Raw genomic sequence first — 27,220 nt, forward strand, 5'->3', positions numbered from 1 at the left:
AGGGAGTGGATGGAGAGATGATAACACAAGAAGAAGTGATACTGGCCGATTGATCAGAATCTAACAACATGAACAGGACACACAGCATAAAGAAAGAGTGCAAAATACATACACATAGAAATTAGGGATGGGATCGAATATTCGATCCCATATCTACATTCGATTTTCATGTCAGAAAATTATTCAAAACATTCTTATTTCATTCCTTTTTATATTTAGAGGCAGCCTAATTTTTATAGCCTAATTGATCTAAAAGATGCACATGCTACTGTTTCTGTTTGTTTATTAAAACCAGTTGATAGAAGTGCCTATTTATGTGCAACATTTGATTTTAATGATCCATTCTATTAAAAAGAATAACTGAATTTAACTGAAACTGAACATTTTAACTGAATTTAAACTGAAACAGAAAATAACAATATATTTTTAATTAAAAAATAAAAATTATATCTTTTCTTTTTGGTTGGGGGGGGGGGGTCGAATATTAGAATATTCGATCTTAACCGTTTCGGGGCCAACCACGTATATATAAGTTATTGAGATCCGACCGTTGGAGGCCAACCACGTATATATACGTTATTGGACTCGTTTTTGCTTTTATTCCATTTTAATATCCTACTCAGAGTTGTATGTTGGCTGGAAACGGCATATCCGGACTGCGAAAGTGCAGTACCGGCCAGATCCTGGTATTGGCGCTGTCTCGATATTGCAGTTTTCCCTGTTGCAGACCGGGTGTCACTTTTTTTTCATTCCGGGTTAACTTTTCTGTTAGCCTGAAGCTATGGCTTCAACCGATCGCCTGGAATACTTATTGCGACGCCGAATTCAGTATGCAGTAAAGCAGGGGTCGGCAATGATTGGCCCGCCAGCAATAATTTCTGGCCCGTCAGTTTATTTTGAGAATATGATATTTATTTTACGCACGGGAAATATTCACTTGTGACGCCAGAGTGTCTTTGAGAAGCTGTATCTATCTATTCATCATATCTATGTCTGTCACTATAGCCAATTGAAATGCTAGAAATGGTCACGTGGACTGGGAGAACCAATGGAAAATTCTTATAGTTTGTATGCGTGTATATTTTCCCTAATGCACTTTCACTTCCGCGTTCGGGTATCGGGCCGCGTGTAGTCTTTTACCAGCAAAAATGTGTTAAAAAAAACAACAAATGTCTTTGGATAGCTTCTTTGCAAAGGGGAAATACCAACTGAGGAGCCAGAAGAGGAGCCTACGACCTCCAAGACACAAAGCTTCTTTTAACACATTGACCGCCGGGCATTGTGCCCATCTCATACCCCTCTCTGCCACCGTTAAAAGCCTATGGAGATGTTTACCTTCTTTGCAGGGCTATAACTTTTTTAATTTGATGCTATATTGACATTACTATGGCCCATTCAACATCGATTATCTATCGTTCAGGATGTGGGAACGTTATACTTTTTCATTCATACATTGTTGTGTTAATACCTTCGAGAATATAAGTATGTTTTTAATCTTTTTTACTGTAATTCCAAAAACGCTAGTTATAGGCCCAAACGCATATGATAGATTATCGATTGCCGTTTCTTTCCCATACACGCTATATTAAAAAATTCAAATGTATATGATCGGTATACATTATGCTTCATCATGCGTGAAGGAAAGGGGGGGGGGGGGGTCGTTTATAATTCCTTGATCATCAGTAACGGCTTCATGTAGTATGGGTGATATATTGATCAGATGGTTTGCAGTGAAATGAATAAACAATCAGGCTGAAAATAACGTTATATTCCCCTTACCGTGGGCCGATGAGACTGGCGGTGAAAGATCCCAATTATTAAACGCCGATCGCCTAGGTCCATTTCCAGTTTGTATGGCGCAATAAACGCCGAAATCATATCGATTATTAAGTTTAGAAAGCGATCCATATGTACTATAGTGTCTGTCAGGAGTCCCGTAGCGAGATGTGACTGCCGGAGGAATTTCATCGATGCACCGATGGCACTTCCGGTTTTTGCGAGAGTGTAACTCGCCCGACCATCCACCAGGCGGCGGTATTGAGCCGTTGCAGTCACATCTAGGGTCCAGCTAGGGCATCGGGGGTTGGCTGGATGAATTATGAATGCCATGGCAAAAAAATGAAATATTGAGCTCAATAACGCTGTACAGCGATCTTGGCAGACAACGCATGGTGGGCAAAAACGCTGGAAAGTGTTTCCAGCGCTGGATGTGTTAATAAACAGGAGTCACTTAAAATACAGGTTTATCGCAACAGGTGACTCTTGCGACGTCCTCTCTGCATAATATGTGGCGACAAGATAGCAAACGAGGCAATGATGACAACTGTGTTCAAGTTGGCAGATAAAGTAGCTGCATTCAATGCCAATCTGGAATTGGAGGGCGGCGAGTGAACATTTGACATGTTTCAAACATTAGCAGGGATTTTGGAGGACTGAAACAAGCCCAGGGCAGTTATGGTGAGTCGTGTTTTCATGCATTCTGTTCTGCTGTTCATGTGTTACTTATGCACTCGCCGCGGTGCTGCATGAAAATCAAATGCCCATCCTACTGTTCTGCTGTTCATGTGTTGCTTATGCACTCGCCGCGGTGCTGCATGAAAATCAAATGCCCATCCTACTGTTCTGCTGTTCATGTGTTGCTTATGCACTCGCTGTGGTGCTGCATGAGAATCAAATGCCCATCCTACTGATCTGCTGTTCATGTGTTACTTATGCACTCGCCGCGGTGCTGCATTTTTCATTATCATTATATTAAATTAGCCATTGTTTTTGGTTCTGGCCCGCCATTCAATGGCTTGGGGAAAAATTGGCCCGCGGCCAAACCTAATTGCCGACCCCTGCAGTAAAGGAATATAGCATCAGCCAATGGACATATCGATCTACCAGATGGCGATCAATAACTGGGAAATTCTTTTTGGAATCCAACCCGCCACAGGTACGAGCGATTTGACGTCAATTTCAGCTTGATCAGGCCTTGTTCTCATAGCCAACCCCCTGATCAGCGTATGTTGTTGTAATAACGAATGCCGTTATTGGTAATCAATAATCAGAAACGACTTCCCCCGCCCCCCCCCCCCACCTTTCATGCATTCATGGTAGACCATGATACCGATCATATGCATTTCGATTTTTAACTCTAGCTTGTGTAGGGCCGAAACGGCAATCGATTTAACGTTAGCTTAGCGCCCTATAACTAGCTTTGCAGGAATTACCCTAGACCAATCCGATATAACGTTCATATTCACGACGCTATAAAATGGGAACGTATTGATGAAAAAATTATTTCTTTATGGCATATTGAAGGGAAGGTTTATACTGTCAATTGACAATGACAATGTACACATAGCAATCATATAAAATATAGATTTAGCTCTACAAACAACCTCACGCACAGTGAAACCTTGTAATGAAAAGCTGGCCTCATAGAGTGAGATTAGATGGGCCCCAATGGCCCCGATTGTGTTAAGAACCAGCGATTTTCGAATAGCACTTTTGCTAGAAAGTCCCATCCCTAGTAGAAATGCAACATAACATGCACATACACACAGCGCCAAACAGAATAATCTATTCTTGACGCATAAAATACAAGACAGAGTTCAAAAGTACAAAGTAAAAGTAACAGAGTCCCTTGTGTAATCATCTATATATACACAAGGAAGTCAGACAGCACCACCTAGTGTTGGCAACATTGGTGACTCAGGAGCAATTTTTTCGTGACGGAGCAAAAGTTATCATAGTTTATATTATTTGTTATGTCACTAGGAAGCCTGTTCCACTCTTCGATGGCCTTGAAAGAGAAGGCAGATTGGGCAGAAGCAGAGTTTCTTAGAGGGACCTTGCAGTCACCTCTCAATGCAGATCTTGAAGCCCTTGTTCTCAGCTCACAACAGGATAGGACCAAATGTTTCAATGGAGGAGGGGCAGTATTATTAATTATTTTATGAACTAAACGAATGTGTGAGAAGATAATTAAATTATCAAAGCTTAGTACCGGTAGTTTGTATTTGGGGAGAATATTACAGTGGTGATGCCGTCCAGATTTTCTGTCCAATATCTTCAGGGCATGTCCATACAGGGATCTGATCGGATTTAAGGTGGTTTGATTGGCTTGCGTCCAGCATGACATGCAGTATCTCATATAGGACAGGATCATAGCATTTAGGTACATTTTAGCAGCCTCAGTTGTTAAAGAATTTCTAATATGGCGGAAATTCTGAATGTTAAACTTTAAACGAGCCATTTTCTTAATTGAAGAGTAACTCCTAAGTATTTAAATTCCTAAATTTTTTTATCACTCTCCCCTTTACAAATATATCAGGGTAGATACTTTTCTTACTTTGTTTACTAAAATAGCCACTGTCTTGTCTGTATTCAACATAAGGCGTGATTGATCGAGCCACTCCGCTACTCTGTCCAATGTCCATAGCATGGGATAATTTGGCAGCAACTTCAGCAGGGTTTTTTCCATGGGTAAGTATGACTGTGTCGTCAGCATACATCATGATGATATACACTTCGTCACAGACCGTAGGGAGGTCATTAATGTATATAGAGAACAAGGGGGGGCTGAGAATCGATCCTTGGGGCACCCCCATATTACAAGTTTGAAAAGGGGATAATTTATTTTTGGCCCCGCCGCATTGAGGGCGATCAGACAGATAAGATTGCAGCCAATTAAGTATGTTAGCTGAGTGTTTGAATTTGGCTAATTTAGAGAGGAGAACAGAGTGGTTCACGGTATCAAACCACCTTCCGTAGATCCAAAAACACTGTTCCTGCTAATCCCCCTTTGTCAAGCCTATCCTCGACAACCTCAAGGAAGTAACAACAAGCCGTTTCTGTGGAATGATTCTCACGAAAACCAAATTGCATAGGATGTAATAATTTTTCTTTTTTAATATGAAGCTTCAACTGATCTGTAACCACCTTTTCAAGTACTTTAGAGATAGCTGGAAGTATACTTATAGGCCTATAGTTAATTACTTCCTGTCGGTCACCTGATTTAAAAATTGGAGTAATGATGGCTGACTTCAGGGCTGATGGAAACACATTTATCTAAAGAGAGGTTGGTAATGTGTGTTAGAGGTAAGGTTAAGATATCTCTGTGTTTTTTAATAAAGACTCGGTCAAGTCCCCAGGTGTCTTTAGCTTTGGAGTTAGATAGAGTAGTAAGAACTTTGGAAACACTTAATTCATTTACATGAGAAGATTGCAGTAGTGGGTCTTCAAATGTTGGTACTGTTGGCACTATAGGGAATTGAATATTTAAAAAGGGTTTACTCAACTCAAACAGAATTAATAAAATAAGTATTAAAAATATTTGCCACCCGGCGGTTAGGTGGTCGAGCGGAGATTGCGTTCGTCACCAGCCCCGGAGCTGTGAGCTTGGTTCGCCTGTTCGAATCCAGCTCACAGCTCCGGGGTTGTCACCAGCTTGGCTGGCCGTCTGCACTGATACAATTGGCTGTATCAGAGGGTGGGAGAAGCTGGCGGGGTGGGTCCGGGTCGTTGTAAACAGCGACTCCTACAGTTCGGTCGGGGCGCCTGCTAAGCGCGGATTGGACGTGAGGGGGATAGTGTGGTCCTCCCACACGCTACGCCCTCTCAATGAGAATCCGCGCTGCCAGGTGAAAAGAAGCGGTGATTGGCTGGACGTGTGTCGGAGGAAGCACGTGGTAGCCTCCACTCTCCCAAATGATCTGACTGTGGGGGGTAAAGCGCAGCGACCAGGAAGGGACTGGGAATTGGCATACGACTAACATTGGGATGGGAGAAAATCGGAGGAAAATGGAGGGGGAAAAAGACCAATAAAAAAAAATATATATATATTTGCCACCTCAAGGCTATCACTCATTGTGCAGTCTGTAGGTACTTACTATTCCCCTTGGCTTGCTGTATAATATCTAGGAAGAAATTAGCCTTAGTCTTTCTAAGTTGACTCATTACTTCGTTTCTGAGGCTCTTAAATAGTAGAAACAAAGCCGATGGAGGTTTAGCATTTCCAGACTTCTACCACTATTTTAAAGCGTACTCTTTAAGACCACTGATCACCTGGTTTGATTCTCAAGCATCTGTATCCTGGAGAACATTAGAAGAAAACATTGTGGCACCACATAGGTTGGTGTATACTACATCCTGCAGTCTATCAATTAAGCAATGCAACTTGAAATTTGGCCCTCTTATTACACATGTGATCCGGATATGGATCCCATATTTAATAACAATACACTCCTTATTGCAGAACAACCTATCAGATTTCCCAAATGGGAAAAGAATGGCATACATACATTGGGAGATATCTTCAACGAACGGGGTTTCTGTAGCTATCAAGATATATTTAACAAATTTAACCTCACCAATTCCACATATTATTTCTACAGACAATTATTAGCATGCTTGAAGGCTCATGGAGTCCCATTAAAGACACCACTTAAGTACCACAGATATCACAAGTTCTTTTATGAAAGGGAGACATCGAGAGGATTTGTCACAGACTTTTACCGTCACTTACTTACATCTTCGTATGAAGCCCTTCCCCTAGACTCAATTTGGAGGATACCAGACCTGGAAGTAGATTTTGATTGGGCTGAGGTCTAGGTAAACGTTCGGCTATCGTCACGTAACCCGGATCATCAACAGATTAATCTTAATTTTATTCATAGGACTTACCTAACTCCTATTCGATTGAACCGTATGGGGCTTAAACAAGACTCTCGATGTTCCTTATGTACAAACGGTGATGATGGTACATTTATGCATATGTATTGGGAATGTCCGCCTGTTAAGATATTTTGGGAAGAAATAACCACACTATTATCAGGATTTTTGTATTTGACAATACCTGTAATGCCTTCTGTATTGCTGCTGAATGATGTCTCTCAGGTATCACACTCTGTACACATAAAGAGGCTAATCTTGTCCGGTACTACGGCTGCCAAAAAGCTAATAGCATCACGCTGGATTCAACCTGATAAAATGTGCCGGAGGGTATGGATTCTTACATATCTTGATGTGATTTACCTGGAGATATCTACCGCACGAATTCTAGGTATTAATGAAGCCAGCATAGAAATCTGGTTAGGGGTGGTGGAGAGGATAAAACATTATATGAACTATTAATCCTTGGTATCAAACGGAATAATGGATGTATTCAAGGGGGGTCCGGTGGGGGGGGGGGGGGAGAACGAGTAAGAGCATGTATGTGTTTTATAGTGGATTTCTACTGTAAAGGTTTGTATGTCATGTCAAAAAAAAAATAAAATAAAGAAAACATTTGTTCAAAAAAAGAAAATAGTAGCCGATCAGTTTCCAATCCAGATTCCAAGGATTTTTTCAGAGCCCTATCCCTGTTTTTTATTAACTGGCCTAGTTCTTCAGTGAACCATGGCAAAAATGTCCTCCTTTTGTGCTTAAAGAGTTTTGTTTTAGTAAATTTAAGCTGGAGCTCTGAGAGTATTTTTTAAAACTCCTTACATGACTGTACATGAATGTCGGCCCATGGGGACATTAACGTGTGTCGTCGGGCCTTACAAATAAATTTGATTTGATTTGTTCACAGCATACACTTGTCACTTCATCCCAGTTCATTAATTTTAGTTCATTTTCCAGTCGGGTTATATCTCTTTTGGGGATAAATGATACAGGTGTATCCTCTTTAGCTCCATTCAGTGCTCTATATATAATTTTATTTAGCCGTCTAGTCACTAAAGTTAAATTGTGATAAAAAATACCTGTGATGAGATTATATGTTTTGGAGACATGATCAGCTCCGTTTGTAAAAATTAAGTCCAGTAGAGTTTGAGGTTTTAGTTATTCTCGTGGGATTTTTGATTATCTGAGTCAGTTGGTACTTGTTTGTCAGATCCTTACATTTTTTACGTCGGGATTTGTCAAGCCAATCAAAATTAAAACTAGACTTGACACAGTTCAGGAACAACTGTTTAAAAAGCACGTTCTTCCTCACCCAGACTCTTTAGCAGTAAGACTACATTTCCCAGGTTGGTTCTTTGGATCTCCGGCACCGTGCTCTCCTCCATCTCATGTCTGAAGGCCCAGGCAGTGTACAGCCTGAAACACTTCCCAGCAGCCACTCTGCCGGCACGACCCGCTCTCTGGTTGGCTGAGGCCTATGGAGGAAAACGGAACAAGCAGCGAGTCAGCAAAGTGCTCTAAAACAACATACAAAAAGTTTACTAAATATTTTTGACACATTCTACATTCATGAAAGACTTACAAATGATTAAATCCAATATCACATCACCCCTACAACAAATAGCTGCTTAAAAAAAACACAAGAGCAGTTGGAGTTACCCTTGAGCAGGGCGTAACGATGAGGGACTCCATGCCGGTGCGGGCATTGTAACTCTTCTGTTTGCAGAAGCCTGGGTCAATGACGTAGATAATGCCGTCTATAGTCAGCGATGTCTCAGCTATGTTGGTGGCCACCACCACCTGTGATAAACGGATAGGGAGAACACACAGTGCACGCAGATAAAGTGAGCATTACATAACGGACTGTGGAATAATGTGATCAATCGAGGCACCAGCTGTGGGGTGGAATGCTGCATAGCTGGAGTCTGTGTTGATGACACATGCTGTGCTACAATGCCCCCTAGGGGCACAGATTGGAATGGGCATTTACGAGCACACCAATCTGTGTCATTTAGCCCATGTTTTCTCTTGGATGAAGAATAATATATACTGTGTAGTGTTCTTAACCTCTTAAGCTCGATCGGCTTTAAATTGGTACCGGGCCAAGATTTATTTCACGTCACAAATAGATCAATAATACAGTCCGTTACCGTATTAAGTGATGTTGTGTTCTTTTTCAAATGTAGCCAATAGTAAAGACCAATGTTCCCTCTAATTATTTTTTGGTCTGAGCAAACACTCAAACCTCCTGAGCAGACATCAGCAACTACTGAGCAGCATACGTCACCTGCCGATTAACCGGTTAGTTGATATGCGGCGGTTTGTAAAAAATCTGAGAATCTTAATTTCCTTAATGTCTAACATAAAAATATATACATTTTGCTGATACACAGAGAAATAATACAAAAAGGCATATTATATTCCTTAATCAAATATTTATTTGACCATTGATTGATGATACAGAGCATAGTCCTTACTTTGGCTGGGTTGGCGGTGGCGGTGTGAGTCGTGTCACTAACTTTTGTCTTTTTAGGACGCTGACTCGTCATTATTTTATTAAGTGAATTATAATGCGACTTCAAGGGTGACCATATTGTGATTTTTTTTTAAAGAGGACACTCTGCCTTCAGCCTCAAGATACTTAATCAAAGTTTACTCAAAGATGCCTTATCATTATAATATATTTAAAGTATACCTCCTCTGTATGGATATAAAATTATTGTTTATATTATTTTATATAACAAAATAATATCTCTCTATAACCAAAGTTACTCAACATGCTGTATTATGCCTGAAGTAATCTATCTGACAAATCGCAAGAAAATAACTAAATCAACCTATGACAAAATAATATATATTTTCAAGTCTTACTGGACAAAATAAATAACAAGAAAAATATGATGTAATGTTCTAAATAATACCTCTTCTGTATTAGAAAATCCAGCTTTAAAAAATATATCTTTATCTTTTCAATGTAATGTAAATTATAAAACAGTAACCCCACAAAGATACTAATTTAAAAGTGCACTATGCAGTTTGTTGCAATTAGTGTACTAAACTAATTTATTACACACATAATCCTTAGAATGATTGTATCATAAGCATCTTATCAAACCAAAACATAATTTTGAGGCATCAAAATAGTTTTAAATGATTTTCTTTCTCTCTCTGTATAGCTGCATTCTTCAATCAATTCGGTCAACTTTGCCATCAAACTCTCGCCTCGCACTGCTTTGTTTGTAATGTTTTGCTGTGTCCATGTGAGCTTTGAAATCGCCAGCACCTTTATTAGACACATAAACATATGGTCAAGCTTTGCACGCATTGCACTCCGCTTCCAATTAGTCTCGACCGGGATGATAAATTGGAAGTTTTCTCTGCAGTTCATCTGTAATGTACATTTTCGCGTTTGCATTGTGAGGAGCCAGCAATGCTGGTCGGATCTGTCCACTTCCTCATCTGTTGTGTGTGTCTGTGTGAGCGTGCAGTAGCGCTGCCCACAAAGCACTGAAAGCGGAGCTTCTCTTGGTAACGTCACACGCAACAGGGTTAGGGATGGTTAGGGATGTCCCGATCACATTTTTTTGCTCCCGATCCGATCCCGATCATGTAATTTTGAGTATCTACCGATACCGATCTTTCCCGATCCGATCAAAAAAAAATCAAAAAAAAATATATATATATATATATTTATCCCAATTTCTCACATTACATTCACCCTGAATTGTTGATGTTATCCAGGTGAAAAGTTAACTTCATTCAAGCGAGGCATTGCAATCCTTGACATAAATCATTTGATGTATAATTAAATCAAAGGAAATGCATTTGGGTCTGAGAGTGTGACTGGTCTGCTGTTCTGATGCTGGATACTATTGGTTTGTTTTGGCTAAATTCTTCTGCTCTGTGTGACAATAAATAAATGAATGATGATATGCAATTTAAAACCAAAACTAAAGCCTCAGTACGAGTTTAAGACGTGAACATGGTCATGTTTGTTGAATAAAAAAAATAAAGTAAAAAAAAAAAATCTATTTTTTTTTCTTTTTTTTTGCGACCGATTTCAGATGTGCGCGGGAGCGTTTTGCCATGTGCGCGCGCACGGGTGCACCTTAGGGGGAACATTGGTAAAGACCCTAACCCTATCAAAACAGCAGTCAAATATATATTTATATATATTATTATTATTCTATATATATATGTATATATATTTTTAATTAGCACTACGTTAGTTTAGAAATGATTTTTGAAGTGTTGGTTAAATATGAGCTTGTAAAAATCTCTGCCCTTTATTCATTTGCATAGATTTTTAGTACACTTGATCTCAAGAAGGTGCTGAATGAGCTCAGTGGTAATTATTGACGTCTGGTCAATGTCCGCATGGTGTTATTCACCGTCAGAGATGGAATTTCTTCTTTTTTTTTAATATAATTTATATTTTCCTTTGGTTCATTACAATTTACTCAAGCATAGTAACAGACACAATATTTCTGACACTGGGAATACATTCCCTGAGGTCCATAGATGTCCCTAGATACCTGATCATGCAAGAAGATCATACAAATGGACCTTGTAGAAGTGGAGCAATCTTCCAGTTGGGTATGTACTTTTAGGCACATTTTCAAAAAATATGGCTAGGGCTTGCTCAACACATCCAGTGCCGTTCACGAGAGGGCGCTGTGGGCCGTGTGTGCCAGCGTTTTAATGAATGGGGATATATGCCGGTGTTTGCAGTGCTAAAACTATATTAAATATTATAGCTATGGATCTAATAATATAGTTGATTGTCATTGAGTTTCTTCCGGTCAAGATGCAAAAAACAGATAATTTTTTCATCCATACATTCCCGTTTTATACCGTGGTGAATATGAGTATAGTTTTAGAGTAATTCTGTGTAATCCCAGGAAACGCCAGCGTTTACTGCATTTCACTAGAAATCGTGCCATTCCTCGCTTGGATCAACAATCAATCTGAAATCAACGCTATATTATCGGTAGTATGTTTCATCATGCATGCATGAAAGGATGGGGGGGGGGGGGGTTCTATGCTTTGATCGTCGTACTGCAAAAAGAATATTCCAATTATCTGATCGCCATTCCAAATATTGATGTCGATCGTGTTGCCAACATGATTCACCAAAGCACATGAATCCGCGGTGCTTGGTTCTCCCCAATCCATGTGTTATAAACGTTACTTCTCCCCGACCAGGAAAACCCGGACCGGAGTTTTTAGATCGACGTACAGGCGGCGCCAGAGCGTTTCCAAGGATGTGCAATACCGGCCGCAAGGTGTTAGGCGGCGGTATTGGACGTTTGCGATCTCAGACCCATTCAGGACAGCCTGCACAGGCTGCCTCGATGGATTATTTTTTATTTGAAATCTTTATTTCGAACATGCAATGAATACAAACAAACAATAACAAAAGCAAAACACAACTCAATCTACATGTTCGAAAAGGAGTAGGAAGAAGTATACACTTATTTAATCCTACCCCTTTTCCACTACTCAAATGAGTGATATATATATATATATGCAAAACAAAAAACAAAAACTATATATGTAAAACATGAAAGAAATAAAATGAAAATGTAAACACCCGTGAATATCAAGTCCCTTCCTCATCCCTGTACCTTGTGAACATCATTTCCTTATACATCAGTTTGAATTGTCTCATGTTTGGACATTGCTTTAGCACCACATTTAGACTGTTCCACAGTTTCACTCCACATATCGAGATGCAGTGTCTTCTCATGGTAGTGCGTACATTTAGCACTTTTAAATTGTGTTCTCCCCTCAGATTATAACCCCCCTCCCTATCAAAGAACAATTCTTGAATGTTTCTTGGAAGTGCATGACTTTTTGCTTTATACATTAATTGTGCCGTTTTAAATTCCACAAGATCATTTAACTTCAATGTCTTTGACTCCAAAAACAATATGTTAGTGTGATCACGATAACCTGCAATGTGAACTATCCTTATGGCCCTTTTTTTGGAGTATAAAAAGTGGTTGTAGTGTAGACTTATAATTGTTTCCCCAGACTTCAGCACAGTAATTTAAATATGGTAAAACTAGTGAACAGTAGAGAATGTAGAGTGATTTTCTATCCAGAATGTGCTTTACTTTACTCATGACTGAAATGCTTCGTGAGAGTTTAGATTAGACATGTTTTATGTGAGGTTTCCAACAGATTTAATGGTCTATTATTACACCTAGGAATTTATTTTCATAAACTCTTTCAATAATCACATCATTTATTTTAACTTGTACCCGAGTATCCAATCTACAGTTTCCAAACAACATAATTTTTGTTTTGCTCAAGTTCAAATGATAATTTGTTTCTATCAAACCATTCCTTCAATTTCTTCATTTCAGATGTGATTATGAATGGCAATAGCGAATAAAATAAATAACGACCCAGAAACGAGAATCTTCGTTTCTGGCACTGAACCGTTGGGCCACAGAAACGAGAATTCTCGTGAACGGCACCCAAAGTGTTAAGAGGTTAATATACAGGGCATGATAAACTACCTTTTTTGTCAAGTGGTCACAGGGGCTATTCAGATTTTCACCAGCAAATTAATTTAAGTAGATGTGAAGGACAGAATAAACCCAAACAGTTGGCTATCTATGTTCCATGAATCAAACCTACAAGCACTTTCCCAGCACCATGCTCCAGTAAGCAGACCACAGATATCATATTCCTCTAGTTACCTTGCGAGCTCCAGGAGGAGTGGGGTTGAAGATCTTGGCCTGCATGTCGGAGGGCAGGTTGGCGTAGATGGGCAGCACCAGCAGCTCAGAGATCTTAGAACCAAGCCGCCTGCACCTCTCCTGGAGCAGCTCACAGCACGTCTCAATCTCCTCCTGCAGGACAAAGAGAGAGAGGGGTTAGGTTACCATCATGCCAGAAGGGGGGAATTGCTATACACAACAAAAGTGCATTTGATTAAATGTACGCAACTTTTGGACTTTTTCGTTGCTGGAGGCACCAGTCATCCTAATCTTTTAACATTGCGTTTTGATCACTTACATTGTAGCTCACATCTTCCTGACTTGCAGGACGCTTTGGGGGGGGGGGGGGGGGGGGGGGGAGAACTATGGCTTGTGTTTCAATTGTTTTGATCGTTTGAAGACCGACTTTGTACGTTAGCTAAAGTTAGCTAGCCAGCAAGTTGTAAAGTTACAATACACTATGCTATAGCTTTGTAGGTTCGCTAAAGTTAGCTAGCCAGTGAGTTGTAGTGTTACAATACACTATAGCTTTGTAAGTTAGCAAGCCAGTAATGTTGTAATGTTACAATACACTCTAGCAATCAAAATGGCAACAGCCAAGCAATAGAACCAGCCAAGGAGCAGGCATGAAAACTGATCCATGTGATATTATAGTAAAGAGCAGGCAAGGAAACTGATCTATGTGATATTATAGTAAAGAGCAGACATGAAAACTGATCTATGTGATATTATAGTAAAGAGCAGGCAAGGAAACTGATCTATGTGATATTATAGTAAAGAGCAGACATGAAAACTGATCTATGTGATATTATAGTAAAGAGCAGGCAAGGAAACTGACCTATGTGATATTATAGCACAGTGCAAACTGTGTGCATGTACATGAATTAGGTCTAGGAGGAGCCTCACCGATTCTGAAAGGGTACCATCATGGATCCATACAATGGTCTGGGTTTTTACAATACCGCTGTCCACAATATACACATATCATATATATACACATTATATTATATTTGTAAGTTAAGAAATGATCTTCCTTGCAGCAGTATAAAGAATTTTAAAGAAAATTGACTATTTTGAATGAAATAGCACCATGACAATTGTATTACAAGATAAAGACATAATCTTATATCACAATGAGAATTGTAATTTGTACAGGTAAATGAAATACTTTGGTACCGTCAAATACTGTCCTTTGGCCATATCACACAGCCACCCCTAACCTGAATATGAACATGTATCACCCAGCCAGCCCTAATATGAATATGTATCACCCAGAAAGCCCTAATATGAACATGCATCACCCAGCCAGCCATAAACTGAATATAAACATGTATCACCAAGCCAGCCCTAACCTGAATATGAACATGTTAATATTGGGATGATGTTTCTAAGCGTACCTGTCCGGTGAGGAAGACCAGGATGTCTCCAGGGGGCTGTGTGACGTGGATCTGCAGCACAGACACCACGCAGGCCTCCAGGTAGTCTGCCTCTGGAGCCTAGAGAGGGAACACACAATACAGGTTAAATGTCATGATTCATCGGTCATGTCTGCGGTAGGTGGTAAAGAAAGAAAAGCTATGCTAAATATTTTTCAGAATGTTTTGTTGATGCAAGCGTGTTAATAATTACTACAAATAGTCATTTTCATGATTAGTTGTGTGTTTTATGACGACAATCAGTTGTGGTAGGAATATAAATTAATAAGCTGTCCAGGTTGCAGGTTGACAGGCTGGTTAGGTAATCAAAGGGTTACTGGTTCGATCCCCGGTGCAGACAGCGCCAATAGTGCCATGTATAGGTACCAACCTGCTCCAAGGAGGGGTATTGAAAAGTAGCCAATAATAACATTGGCTAATATACTGTGATACAACACAACAGCTGCTTTCAATACGTCATTGTGGTTGTATCTGTCCATGTAAAAATAAACCATACATATACATAGAGGGCTTTCCCTAAACAATGGTATAGGGGCGCAGCGCAGCGCCACTATGACAACCCACCAGCACCACAACATAAATGTTTGCAGTGAAAGCTTGGGGCCAGCTTAGGAACAGACGCATCATTGTCCAATACGGGGTTGCTCAGTCCTCTGTTCCTGTGTGTGTGTGCATGCGTTTTCCTGTTCAATGTTAAACTATTGTGCAACCATATACAGTACTTAAATAAATTGATTCGGAACAATTTGATCATGGATGAACAAAACATTCAATGCAAATGGTTGATTTGAATTTCAAGGACTTTTTAAGCACCTCGTTAAAAAATGGGCTGTTTAACACTTTCAGAGCCGGCCGTGTTTTCCTTTTTACCCCCTTGAATGCCCATCAACCACTTCAATGTTAACGTTAATATCGCCTAATCTATGTTTTAAATTATGGCTATGTGTCTAATCTGCCCGTCGCTTATCAATGACTCATTTTCCAGTCAACATTGTCGAAGCGGATTGTTTTTTTATCGGTTCATTTCCGTTTTATAGCATTTTGAAAAGCCCTCGTTTTCACGGAAAATAAAAATATTCCGTGATAAATGCCCTGTACTGGAATATTCTAGAACGTTGTAATTTTTCGGCCTATTTATGAATCGCTTTCAAATAAACGCTAGATTATCGATAGTATACCGTAATTCCTCTAATAGTAACCGGTATTCAATTAAAAACCGGGTCTCTATTAATGACCGGGTGTGCTGTTGAGCTAAGCAATTATAAGCCGGCCTCCTAATACAAGCCGGGTTTCATGTATATTAGAGTTATTGTTGTTATATGCTGGCCTGGCTGTGCAGTAAATACCATATAATGGTATGGTGTTAATGTTTACCAAGAGAGTAAGCCTACCTCAGAATTGTATAAAACGAAGTTATTATTATTATTATACCAGTATTGTGATTGCACTATTTTACTTTATTTAACTTTTTTTGACCACCTGTAATTGCACTGTTTACTACCGTATTTCATACAGTACTTGCTTGGTTTCAATAAATGAACCCAGTACATTTTACTGGGTTCAAACTGACACAAAATGTTGATTTATTCATTATGATCTGTTTGAAAATTAGAAATATAGGCCTCTCTCTTATACATGCCTCCTCCTAATACAAGCCTGGTATCCGCTACAGTTGAAACAAATACAAGCCGGGGTTACTATTAGAGGAATTACGGTATGTGTACGTATGCACGCTGGTGCCGCGAGCTGAAAATCGATTCTCTTATTTCCTGATCGCTCGCACAGCCAAATCACACATAGGGGAAAAGCTTATATCTCCGTGAAAACAAAGTCTGATTATCCTAAGACTGGTAAAATAGATTCCTTACCCGAGATCAGATGGTATCCAAAAAGATTATTCCAATTCCTGATCGCCATTCCAAAAATCAATCCTTTTATTGATCCAATGCTACGTACTGTAAAGACATATTACACGCCGTTCTGATGGTCCACAATGAATCCGATCGGCTCTGGTTACATGCGTGAGAAGTAAAATGTGGATTCCGGAGTGTTTTTTTCTCATCCATTTACATTGAGTCCATTCCAAAAGGGTGCATTACCATCTGAGAGACTATAGGGGGCGCTTTTTTCACATCTGAGCGCCTGGCGGGGCTGGTTTCCCAACGGTAGACTCAGTTGATGAAATATGAATTCAGATCGCTAATAAAAAAATAAAACGATATTTGTCGTCGTGGGCATTCAAAGTGTTAAGGAATTCCAGGCCTCTACTTTTTTTTGTAAAAAATCAAGCACTTTAAGCACTTCAAGGACCTTGTGCGAACCCTGACTTACCCTTGCGTTTGCTAATTTATAGAAATTATAGCAAATGGCTTTCTTTATTGCAAAAGTTTTTGACTCCCAGACGTGGGGGGCGGGGGTGGGGCGCACAGGCCACTCCCTAGTTGCAACTCGGCACCATCTTGTAATCCTTGGGAAAGCCCTGCAGACGACTGTACGTCCTAAGAAGGCTGAGAAAATTTGACATGCCACCCAAAATTCTCAGCAACTTCTATAGAAGTACGGTTGAGAGTGTCCTTACCAGCTCAATCACGGTCTGGTATGGAAACTGCACTGCTAAGGAGAGGAAGGCACTCCAGCGAGTGATTAAAACTGCTCAGTACATCTCTGGAGCAGCCTTCCCCTCACTACAGGACATTTACTCTACCAGGGCCACCAGGAGAGCACACAATATAATTAAGGACAGCACACACCCCCAACACAGACTCTTCAACCTCCTGCCATAAGGCAGGCGATATAGGAGTCTGAAAGCCAGAACTACGAGACTGACAAACAGTTTCTAGCCCCCCCCCCCCCCCCCCACACACACCTTCTCGGCAGACACTGACCCGATTGCGTGTTGCTTATTGACAGCGGAAGAGTGCAAAAATGCTTCCGCATTCGTCACCGCACGCCAGTACGGTAATGCGCCTTTCCTTTCGCCCCGCTCAGACAAATGCATATGTACATTGCAACACAAACGCAGCATTTCCGCGTACATTGCAACGAATCACTTGGAGTTTGAAAGTGATATCAGAAGAAACTACTCAACCTCGGCTGTCTTTAACTATGAGTGAACACAACGGATTGTAACGTTAACGCAGCTGTCAACTGTACTTTACTATGGAATATACATGTATATTATCGCGACGCGTCGTCACAGACTAAACAGTGTTGTGAACACAACACATTGTAACGTTAACGCAGCTGTCAACTGTACTTTACTATGGAATATACATGTATTGTTAGATTTTTTTTTGGATCTAAATCACTTGGAGTTTGAAAGTGATATCAGAAGAAACTACTCAACCTCGGCTGTCTTTAACTATGAATGAACACAACACTCTAACTCACCATGTTTAGATAATAAAATACTCAACCTCCACTTGTCTACTGTCTGACTGAACACAACACTCTAACTTACCATGTTTAGATAATGAAGTACTCAACCTCTACTGTATTTAACTATGAGTGAACACAACACTCTAACTTACCATCTTTAGATAATGAAGTACTCAACCTCTACTGTATTTAACTATGAGTGAACACAACACTCTAACTTACCATGTTTAGATAATAAAGTACTCAACCTCTACTTGTCTACTGTCTGACTGAACACAACAATACATGTATATTCCATAGTAAAGTACAGTTGACAGCTGCGTTAACGTTACAATGTGTTGTGTTCACAACACTGTTTAGTCTGTGACGACGTGTCGCGATAATATACATGTATATTCCATAGTAAAGTACAGTTGACAGCTGCGTTAACGTTACAATGTGTTGTGTTCACAACACTGTTTAGTCTGTGACGACGCGTCGCGATAATATACATGTATATTCCATCGTAAAGTACAGTTGACAGCTGCGTTAACGTTACAATGCGTTGTGTTCACTCATAGTTAAAGACAGCCGAGGTTGAGTAGTTTCTTCTGATATCACTTTCAAACTCCAAGTGATTCGTTGCAATGTACGCGGAAATGCTGCATTTGTGTTGCAAAGTACATATGCATTTGTCTGAGCGGGGCGAAAGGAAAGGCGCATTACCGTACTGGCGTGCGGTGACGAATGCGGAAGCATTTTTGCACTCTTCCGCTGTCAATAAGCAACACGAGACCCGATTACTGCTGTGAACACACTGTCACCCTTCCCCCCCGAACTATGAATCACTAATAGGAATAGGTACCATTCACATTTGAACCGATGCGGTACCGGTACCTGTGAATCGATACCGGTACCCAACGGTACCTTTTTTCGGTACTTTAGTCTCTAAATCAAAAAAATCCAAACTTAATATTTAATAAATAAATAATGTATTATTATTACTTTATTATTATTTACATCTTACTGATGTAAAGCACTTTGAACTGCAATCCCCTGTATGAAAGGTGCTATACAAATAAAGTTATTATTATTTATTTAGAACATATATAGTCAGTCACACACATATCAAATAATTCTTTTCATATGTATTATCTGCGAGACAGCGCCAACATGCAACCTCAACTGCAAGCAGGAGAAGTGTCTCTGTCACTCTGCATGTCGACTGCTCCACTGTCTGTCAACTGAACTCTGCTTTGGTCCAATCACATTCCCCCACCCACAGTCTGAGAATCAGAGGCAGAGTTGGGCGGGTCACTACGACACAGGGTTCGAAATTAACGGGGGCTTGGGGCAAAAATGCCCTCGAAAATTTACCAAATGCCCTCGAAAATCAGTTAAGGGGGGCAAGAAAAGCCCCTGACAGTTTACTAATTATATATATGCTCTACAGTGCGCGCATTTCCCTCGTATTTGCCCCTAATAATATGTGTGTGTGCGAACCGGAAAAATCATTTACTGGCAGTGTGCGAGACGAGTGAAGATTACAAAACAGCTCCGCTGTTAATAGTTCAGAAACTGGACTGAAATTCAGTTTTTGGGTGGAATGCAAGGAGGGAGGGAGGCGGGGCCCGCTGCGTGTTACAGGTACTTGAGGTGCACCGTGCGAACGCAGACAGACAGAGAGCTCTGCTTTCATCAAGCATGCATAGTGTAACATTAAGTACACTGCTATCTTAACGTTAGCAAGCTAAGCATCTGCATAGCGCGACCTGTGTAACGTTAAGTAACTTGTGTTCGGCGGGGAAAGCCCGTTCCATTTGTAACACAACTTCAAAGAATAACATCCAAATCCGATCCCGATGCGCATTTCCTTCATTCCACAGCGCTGAGCGCGCAACGTATTTCATTGATAGATCTGGCCAGAGCCTATACTCACAAACGTTCCAGTGCTGTCTTCGGGATGATTTTAATCCAAAACGTCCATTCAAAACTTGTATTATGAAATAATTCTGGGATATCTGACTATTTCCCTATGCATTGGTGCGAGTTCAGCTGATAGTCCATAGAGTCCATGACATAAGTTCATGAGATGCTCTGTTCTTTTGTTGTGTTTGAGGTGGATGTTGTTGCGTGTGGGGTTTTTCATGTATCAATTTGAAACAAGCCTCTTGACTGTTGGAATTAGGGATGTTAAAAATAAAATAGCTAATAATATTATTCAATATTAGACATTCATTGATCCAGAGGCAACCGGCTATTCGTCTGCTATTTGTAGATATATCAAGACAACAACACAACTTGCCCTCAGGGACAATCATATTTAATCTATTTAGATAGAGTATGTATGTATTATTTACAGATAATTGAAGGTACCTCAAAACATGAAACCAAGCCATGTCACACATCGTGTGTGTGTGTGTGTGTGTGTGTGTGTGTGTGTGTGTGTGTGTGTGTGTGTGTGTGTGTGTGTTACTTGAACAATTGTCACTGTGCTCCTAAATTTCTTTGTGTGCTCCTAAATTTGTATTTAGATTTTATTTATTAACATTTTATTTAGGAGCACATGTGCTCCTTGGGAAAAAGGTTAGCGTATAGAGCCCTATATATGGAGACATTAACATTACGTTATCAAACATAGGGACGAAGACTGTAAAAAAGTGTCAACAATGTTTTATAATCTTTATGTTAATTTTCATTATAAAAATGTTGTGCCCCCGAAATACAAAAAAAGCCCCCGAAAATCAATTAAGGGGGGCAAAAAAAGCCCTTGAAATTTTTTTTTAATTTCTAACCCTGCTACGACATGTTTGGTTGTCTCTCACCCGGGGCAGTGCAGAGCCTGCACTGCTATACATTTGAATCTTTTTATAAGGCTCTGGGGCAGTGTAACGCATAATTATGTTTATTATATATATCTATTGTAGCATATGTTAGCGGGCCTCCGTCATCTTACTACACTTAGTAAGTAAAGTAACTTACTCTCACGCTTGCTCGCACACACACACGCTCTCTCTCTCTCACTTTCACTCTCACACTCGTGCACACACACACAAACGCACACAAAGTGCCAATGCTTGGTTTGCACAAGCTGAACCGCTTAACGTGTGGTTTCGTTTTTGCTGTAAACTAAATAAATAAATAACCGAAAATTGGCACCGTTGGATCTCACGTGAATCGATACTCTGTAGTACCAACGTGTTTCGGTAGGTACCTTTAAAAGTACAGAATTCGGTACCCATCCCTAATCACTAAAGACACTAAAGACGGAACGTGCAATGTAACTCACTGTGCCTTGTATATATATATTTATCTATTTGTACCTTATTTTCTAGCACTCGCTTGTATTTAAATATGTTTAAGTTAACACTTTGAGTGCCAGCCACGGCATAATTCGTTATTTCATGCCAACCATTCAGTGCCAGAAACGAGATATGCCGTTTTTTTTAATCGTTATTTTTTTTATTAGCGATTGCCATTCATATTTCATCAATCTAGCCTCACGTTACCAGTGGGGATCTGTCTGAACTTGAACAGGGAAAATACTGCCCCCTATCGCCTCTCTGGATGGTACTGCACCCCTTTGGATTGGATTGAATGAAACGCATGGAGAAAAAAAAGTCCTGCTTCCACATTTTACTTGTCAGACAAGTAACCGGAGACGATCGAAGTCATTGCCCACCACCAGAAGAGCGGAAAATGTGTGTCTCCAGTACCCAGCGTTAGGCCTGCCACGATAACACATTTTGCTGGGCGATTAATTGCCCCCGAAAATATCGCGATAAGCGATATTATTGCGACCGGTTAGAGATTTTTTTTGGAGAAATGTATTTCCCAAAAGTTCTCAATTTTCTTTTAAAAATTCACTAATATAATGATAATAGCATAATAATGCAAGGACACCGTTTCAAAGTGCAATAAACTTTTATTTAACATTGGAAGACATTTTAAATATCCTAAATAAAAAAATGCTCAGTTTGATTGTTTATTATAAAACAAACTGAAACTGGAAACAAGCCCTCTGTCTGGCTTTTTGTGTCATCCTTTTAACATGTACATGTATTATTAATGTACCTTGCGCCGCGGTACCATGTACAAAATGTTAATAAAGTGTGAGGAAAAAACTGGAAACGTAATAAATAAAAAGGCAGTGAAACAATAATCAAATAAAGACCAAAATATATACTATCTCTATTGGAATGGAGACTTCAGCACAGGATAAACTAGGGATGGGCAAAAATAATCCAGATCGATTGATCACATGATGTACTCGAGTACTCGTGGAGGAAAACGCAGTACAAAATAAACGTATTTTCCCGTGTTTTAGACTTTTATTTTGAAGCCCACCGCTCAGTCTTTTCCGGTGTTTTAGACTTTTATTTTGAAGCCCACCGACCAAACCGGAAGTATTGTTGTGATTATCCTAGCAGAACCTATGAGCGGACAACTTCTCTCGTCCGGTTCGCGTGTATCCTTTCCGCAACGGAATTCGGTTTCCGGGTTCCTCTGATTGGCCGCGACCCCCACGTGACCCGCCCCCCTATCCACCGCTCTGCCGCTGCCGCGCGCGGCAGAGCGAGCGGCCGCGGACTCGCTCGCTTCCTCAATTTATACGCATGGAAGTATTGACTGAATGAATGAATGAATGAAAACTTTATTTAACAGATTGCAGAATGGGTACAATACAGTACGGCTCAATACACACAATTGTTAAGGGGATGCAGACCTGACAAAGACGTTTGTCTTGTTTACATCAGGGTCCCCCATTTTCAATTCATATAGAACGACTACGCCGTAACAAATCATTACAAAAATATACTGTTAACTGGAATATGTTGTGCCTTTACACATATGTTGGATTATGTAATTGGTTTGTCATGACAAACAAATAAAAAAAATCGCGATTTACCCGCTGGCTACAACAACACTCAGTGACTGCATGTAGTCAGAGCCAGAGCTCAGCGATGCCGCTCGCGGCAGCACATTCTCGCCGCGGGCTGAGCTCTGGTGTCCGCTGGAGCAAGCCAGAGACAGCCAGCGATGCGATATTTTATTTGTTTGTCATGACAAACCAATACATAATCCAACATATGTGTAAAGGCACAACATATTCCAGTTAACGGTATCTTTTTTTAATGATGTTACGGCGTAGTCGTTCTATATGAATTGAAAATGGGGGACCCTGATGTAAACAAGACAAACGTCTTTCTCAGGTCTGCATCCCCTTAACAATTGTGTGTATTGAGCCGTACTGTATTGTACCCATTCTGCAATCTGTTAAATAAAGTATTCATTCATTCATTCATTCATTCATTCATTCAGTCAATACTTCCATGCGCATAAATTGAGGAAGCGAGCGAGGCCGCGGCCGCTCGCTCTGCAGAGCGGTGGATAGGGGGGCGGGTCACGTGGGGGTCGCGGCCAATCAGAGGAACCCGGAAACCGAATTCCGTTGCGGAAAGGATACACGCGTCCGGTTCTGTGTTTTTGAGCTAATGATAAAACAAATGTTGAGATTGTTGGTGAACAACTAACTTTAGGTTAGTTTTAACGTTAGCTACTAACGTTAGATGCAGCTACTACAGGCAATCAACGATGAGGAGGAAGCGTCAAATCCGTATATAATAGAATAGTAGCCCTGTGGTGCGTAGGCACGACTCGAAACTACCTGCTATAATAAATTAATTCATGTTTAACTTGTCCCCGTGTCCAGTCCTTTGACTAGCCCCACCCGTTCATTGTAAACAATGATGCATGTAATTGTATTAACGTTATTCTGTGTTGTAGCTATGCTATACGTTGTATTTCGTTTGTTAGCTAATGTTGTTAGCATTGAATGAGCATCAACGCTCGATGATCTTTCATCTTTATTTAGCAGTCCAGTTTCTCCGGGTAGTAGCGAGTAACTACTTGGGTCTAAAAATAGCTAACGTTACACTACAAAAATAACGCTACTTGGTTAAAAGGAGCAACACTATTGAGAAATGTAGTTAAGCTATGTGGCGTTGCCCCACGGAGCTCCCGTGCTGTGCTCTGTAGTAAAGCCAGCGGCCCGCCTCCCCACACGGAGAGTGACTGACGAGGGGTACTGGTTCCGCCTCATTAAAACAAACGAGCAAATAGCAATTAATCGCGCCCGTCAAAATCATTGCATTAATTTAAATTATCGCGGCAATTAATTGATTTATTGCTTATCGCGGCAGGCCTACCCAGCGTTGGATCAATAAACGCGATCGATATTTGGAATGGCGATCAGGAATTGGAATAATCTTTTAGGAGAACATCTGATCTGAGGTAAGGAATCTATTTTACCAGTCTTGGGATAATCAGAGGTATTTTCACCTATATATCAGTGTGTGTCATATGTGTGTATCTGTGTGCGATCAGGAAATAAGATAATCGATTTTTCAGCCCGCTTCTATAGCGTGCATAAGTACACGTATACTATCGATAATCTAGCGTTTATTTGAAAACGATTCATAAATAGACAGAAAAATTACAACGTGTTTTGTGTATTCCAGTGTATTCCAGTAAAGGGCGATTATCACAGAATCTTTATTTTTTTCTGAAAAAAGCTAGCGTTTTTCAAAATGGTATAAAACCGAAATTAACAGATTAAAAAACAATCCGTTTCGACAATGTTGACTGCAAACAAGTCATTGATAAGCGACGGCCATATTAGACACATAGCCATAATTTAAGATATAGTTCATGCGTTCGCAAATATGAGAGCTCTATCATTGAAGTGGGTGGTGGCATTCAACAAGGTAAATAGGACACGGAGGCCGGCACTCAAAGTGTTAAGTATTGTGTGATTTTGTGTGAAGGGTGGACTAGCAAAGTAAGATTTTCATTGTATGGCAAACTGTCTGTTTAACTGTGCATATGACAATAAACAATCTTGAATCTTGAATCTACATACGTACATGAGATTCTTCCACCACGCAGCAGGTCGGTGGTGCCTACCTTGGTGTAGAAGATGTCGACGGGGAACCTCCTGCCTGGGATCCTGAAGACGGGCGCGTCGTCGAAGAAGCAAGAGAAGCGCTGCGTGTCCAGGGTAGCGCTGGCCACCAGCACCTTGAGGTCCGGCCTGAAGCGGGCGATGTCCTTGATCAGGCCAAACAGGATGTCTGTGTGGAGCGTCCGCTCATGGGCCTCGTCTATGATGACCACACTGGAGAAGAGAGGGAGAGGTGAGGATAGAGAATGTGTTCCGCTTTTCATTTGTTTTGCTGCAATAAAATCATTATTCAAGGAGACCCAACTCGAGATGAGTTGAACTATGGTGTAATGTATTCTCTACATGCTTATTCATTATAATTACCATTAGGCTTTTATCCAAAATGCCTTCCAGTACCATGAGTGCATACTTTTTTAATACTGTATGTTCCAATGATAATGGAACCTCTAATCCTGGCATTGTTGGTGCAATACTCACTGAACTAAACTGGACTGCTTTTCTGAACAGGGCAACTCAAATCAGAAGTTCTAAAAGAAGAATTATTTATTAGGGATGCTCGATATTGGCTTTTTTACCGATACCGATATACCGATATTGTCCAACTCTTAATTTCCGATACCGATATCAACCGATACCAATATATGCAGGGTTTCAGGTAATTAACATTACATATCTCTTGTTGTGGAATTAACACAACATTATGCATACTTTTGACAATAAATAAAATCAGAATTTGTTCTTACTTGCTTGCCTGGGTAAATAAAGGTTATAGAAATGTACAAAAAAAAATCACATTTTAATGCCGATATCGGCCGATAATATCGGTAGGCCGATAATATCGGACATCCCTATTATTTATTTACTATAATTATTATTATAGATGACAGAATTACAGAACTTCGACCACGGACAGAGAGTGGGTCCGGTACCTGTAGCTGGAGAGGTCCGGCTCGGTGAGGAACTCTCTGAGCAGCATGCCGTCTGTCATGTACTTCAGCACAGTCCTCTCAGAGGTGCAGTCCTCAAAACGAATGCTGTAGCCCACCTGGCAAACAAACCACACAATCACTGCTGTGTCCAAAACTCAATGAAACCTATCGGTTTAATCTAAACATGAGAAAGAAAGAGACTCACCTCATTCCCAAGCTTGATGCCCACTTCCTGTGCGACTCGGGCGGACACAGACATGGCCGCCACCCTACGGGGCTGGGTGCAGCCAATCTTCATGCCTTTTTTAGTGTAACCCTGAGACATGGACGATAAAAGAAACAATGAGTTAAGGACCCTTTGATCAACCATGAGCTTAGTCTGCAAAGAGCCACAAGACAATGCGGTTGTATTAGGTTTCAGAGACGAGGCTCAATTTCCTGAAATAGCTTTTTGAAACTAACGGGAAAAAAGAAAGCTAGTTTATTCGTCCTCGAGGAGGAAATAATTTTCCACAAACAAGACACAGAATTATAAAAGATGCAGGATCTACACTACAGGAACACTTAGTTATATATCGTATAGCTCTGCTCAGCGTCATAGTGCAATACTCTTCATATCCAGTATTGAACTGAAATAAATTCTCACATGTACCTTTAATACCATCATCTGTCTGGCCACACCCCCATCCGCTACCTACATAAGCGGGGGGGGGGTGGCCATACCATCAGCTCCTTCTTCAATTTTCACCACGTTGAGTGCCTGCAAGTACCACACTTTAAGTTTGATGGATTTTTTGAAGAAAGTAGAAGATCAAGGAGCTACGTTGACATATCTTTGTTTTCTCTCTCACTATTTTTGAGAAAATACGGCGATAATGTCTTCGTCACTGGGGTGTCTGGAAGCTGATGATCATTCTGACCTCCACCGTTTTTTTCGTATTAGGGGCTCCCCCCACCTGCAGTCCTCCAAGACTGCAGGTGGACAGGTATTACCTTCGGTTCTGCAGCTGGACTGTGCAGGAGGCGTCGGCTGTTGTGAGAAGCTGGCTACCTCTGGGTGAGTGATGATTTTGCTATGCGAGCGCCAGTTGTGTTGCTATGGGGGGTTAGCTGCACAATTTACGAAGGCCGGTCCCAGACTAGTATCCTTTT

The 27,220-nt window shown here is 40.5% G+C and overlaps 1 protein-coding gene across 1 annotated transcript in view; it reads right to left on the reverse strand.

Annotated features, from left to right (window-relative positions):
• Positions 1–27,220, reverse strand: part of dhx16 (DEAH (Asp-Glu-Ala-His) box polypeptide 16) — a 78,943-nt gene that overhangs the window by 31,308 nt on the left and 20,415 nt on the right. Inside the window, exons 9-15 of the mRNA XM_084336079.1 lie at positions 26,274–26,384; positions 26,069–26,184; positions 25,142–25,352; positions 14,780–14,878; positions 13,362–13,514; positions 8,311–8,451; positions 7,964–8,126 (exon numbers count right to left, since the gene is read on the reverse strand). Of these exons, the coding sequence (XP_084192205.1) occupies positions 7,964–8,126; positions 8,311–8,451; positions 13,362–13,514; positions 14,780–14,878; positions 25,142–25,352; positions 26,069–26,184; positions 26,274–26,384 (994 nt within the window). The remainder of the gene's footprint in view (positions 1–7,963; positions 8,127–8,310; positions 8,452–13,361; positions 13,515–14,779; positions 14,879–25,141; positions 25,353–26,068; positions 26,185–26,273; positions 26,385–27,220) is intronic.

The sequence above is a fragment of the Notolepis coatsorum genome (genome assembly GCF_963971535.1).
Source record: "Notolepis coatsorum genome assembly, chromosome: 19".
NCBI lineage: Eukaryota > Metazoa > Chordata > Actinopteri > Aulopiformes > Paralepididae > Notolepis > Notolepis coatsorum.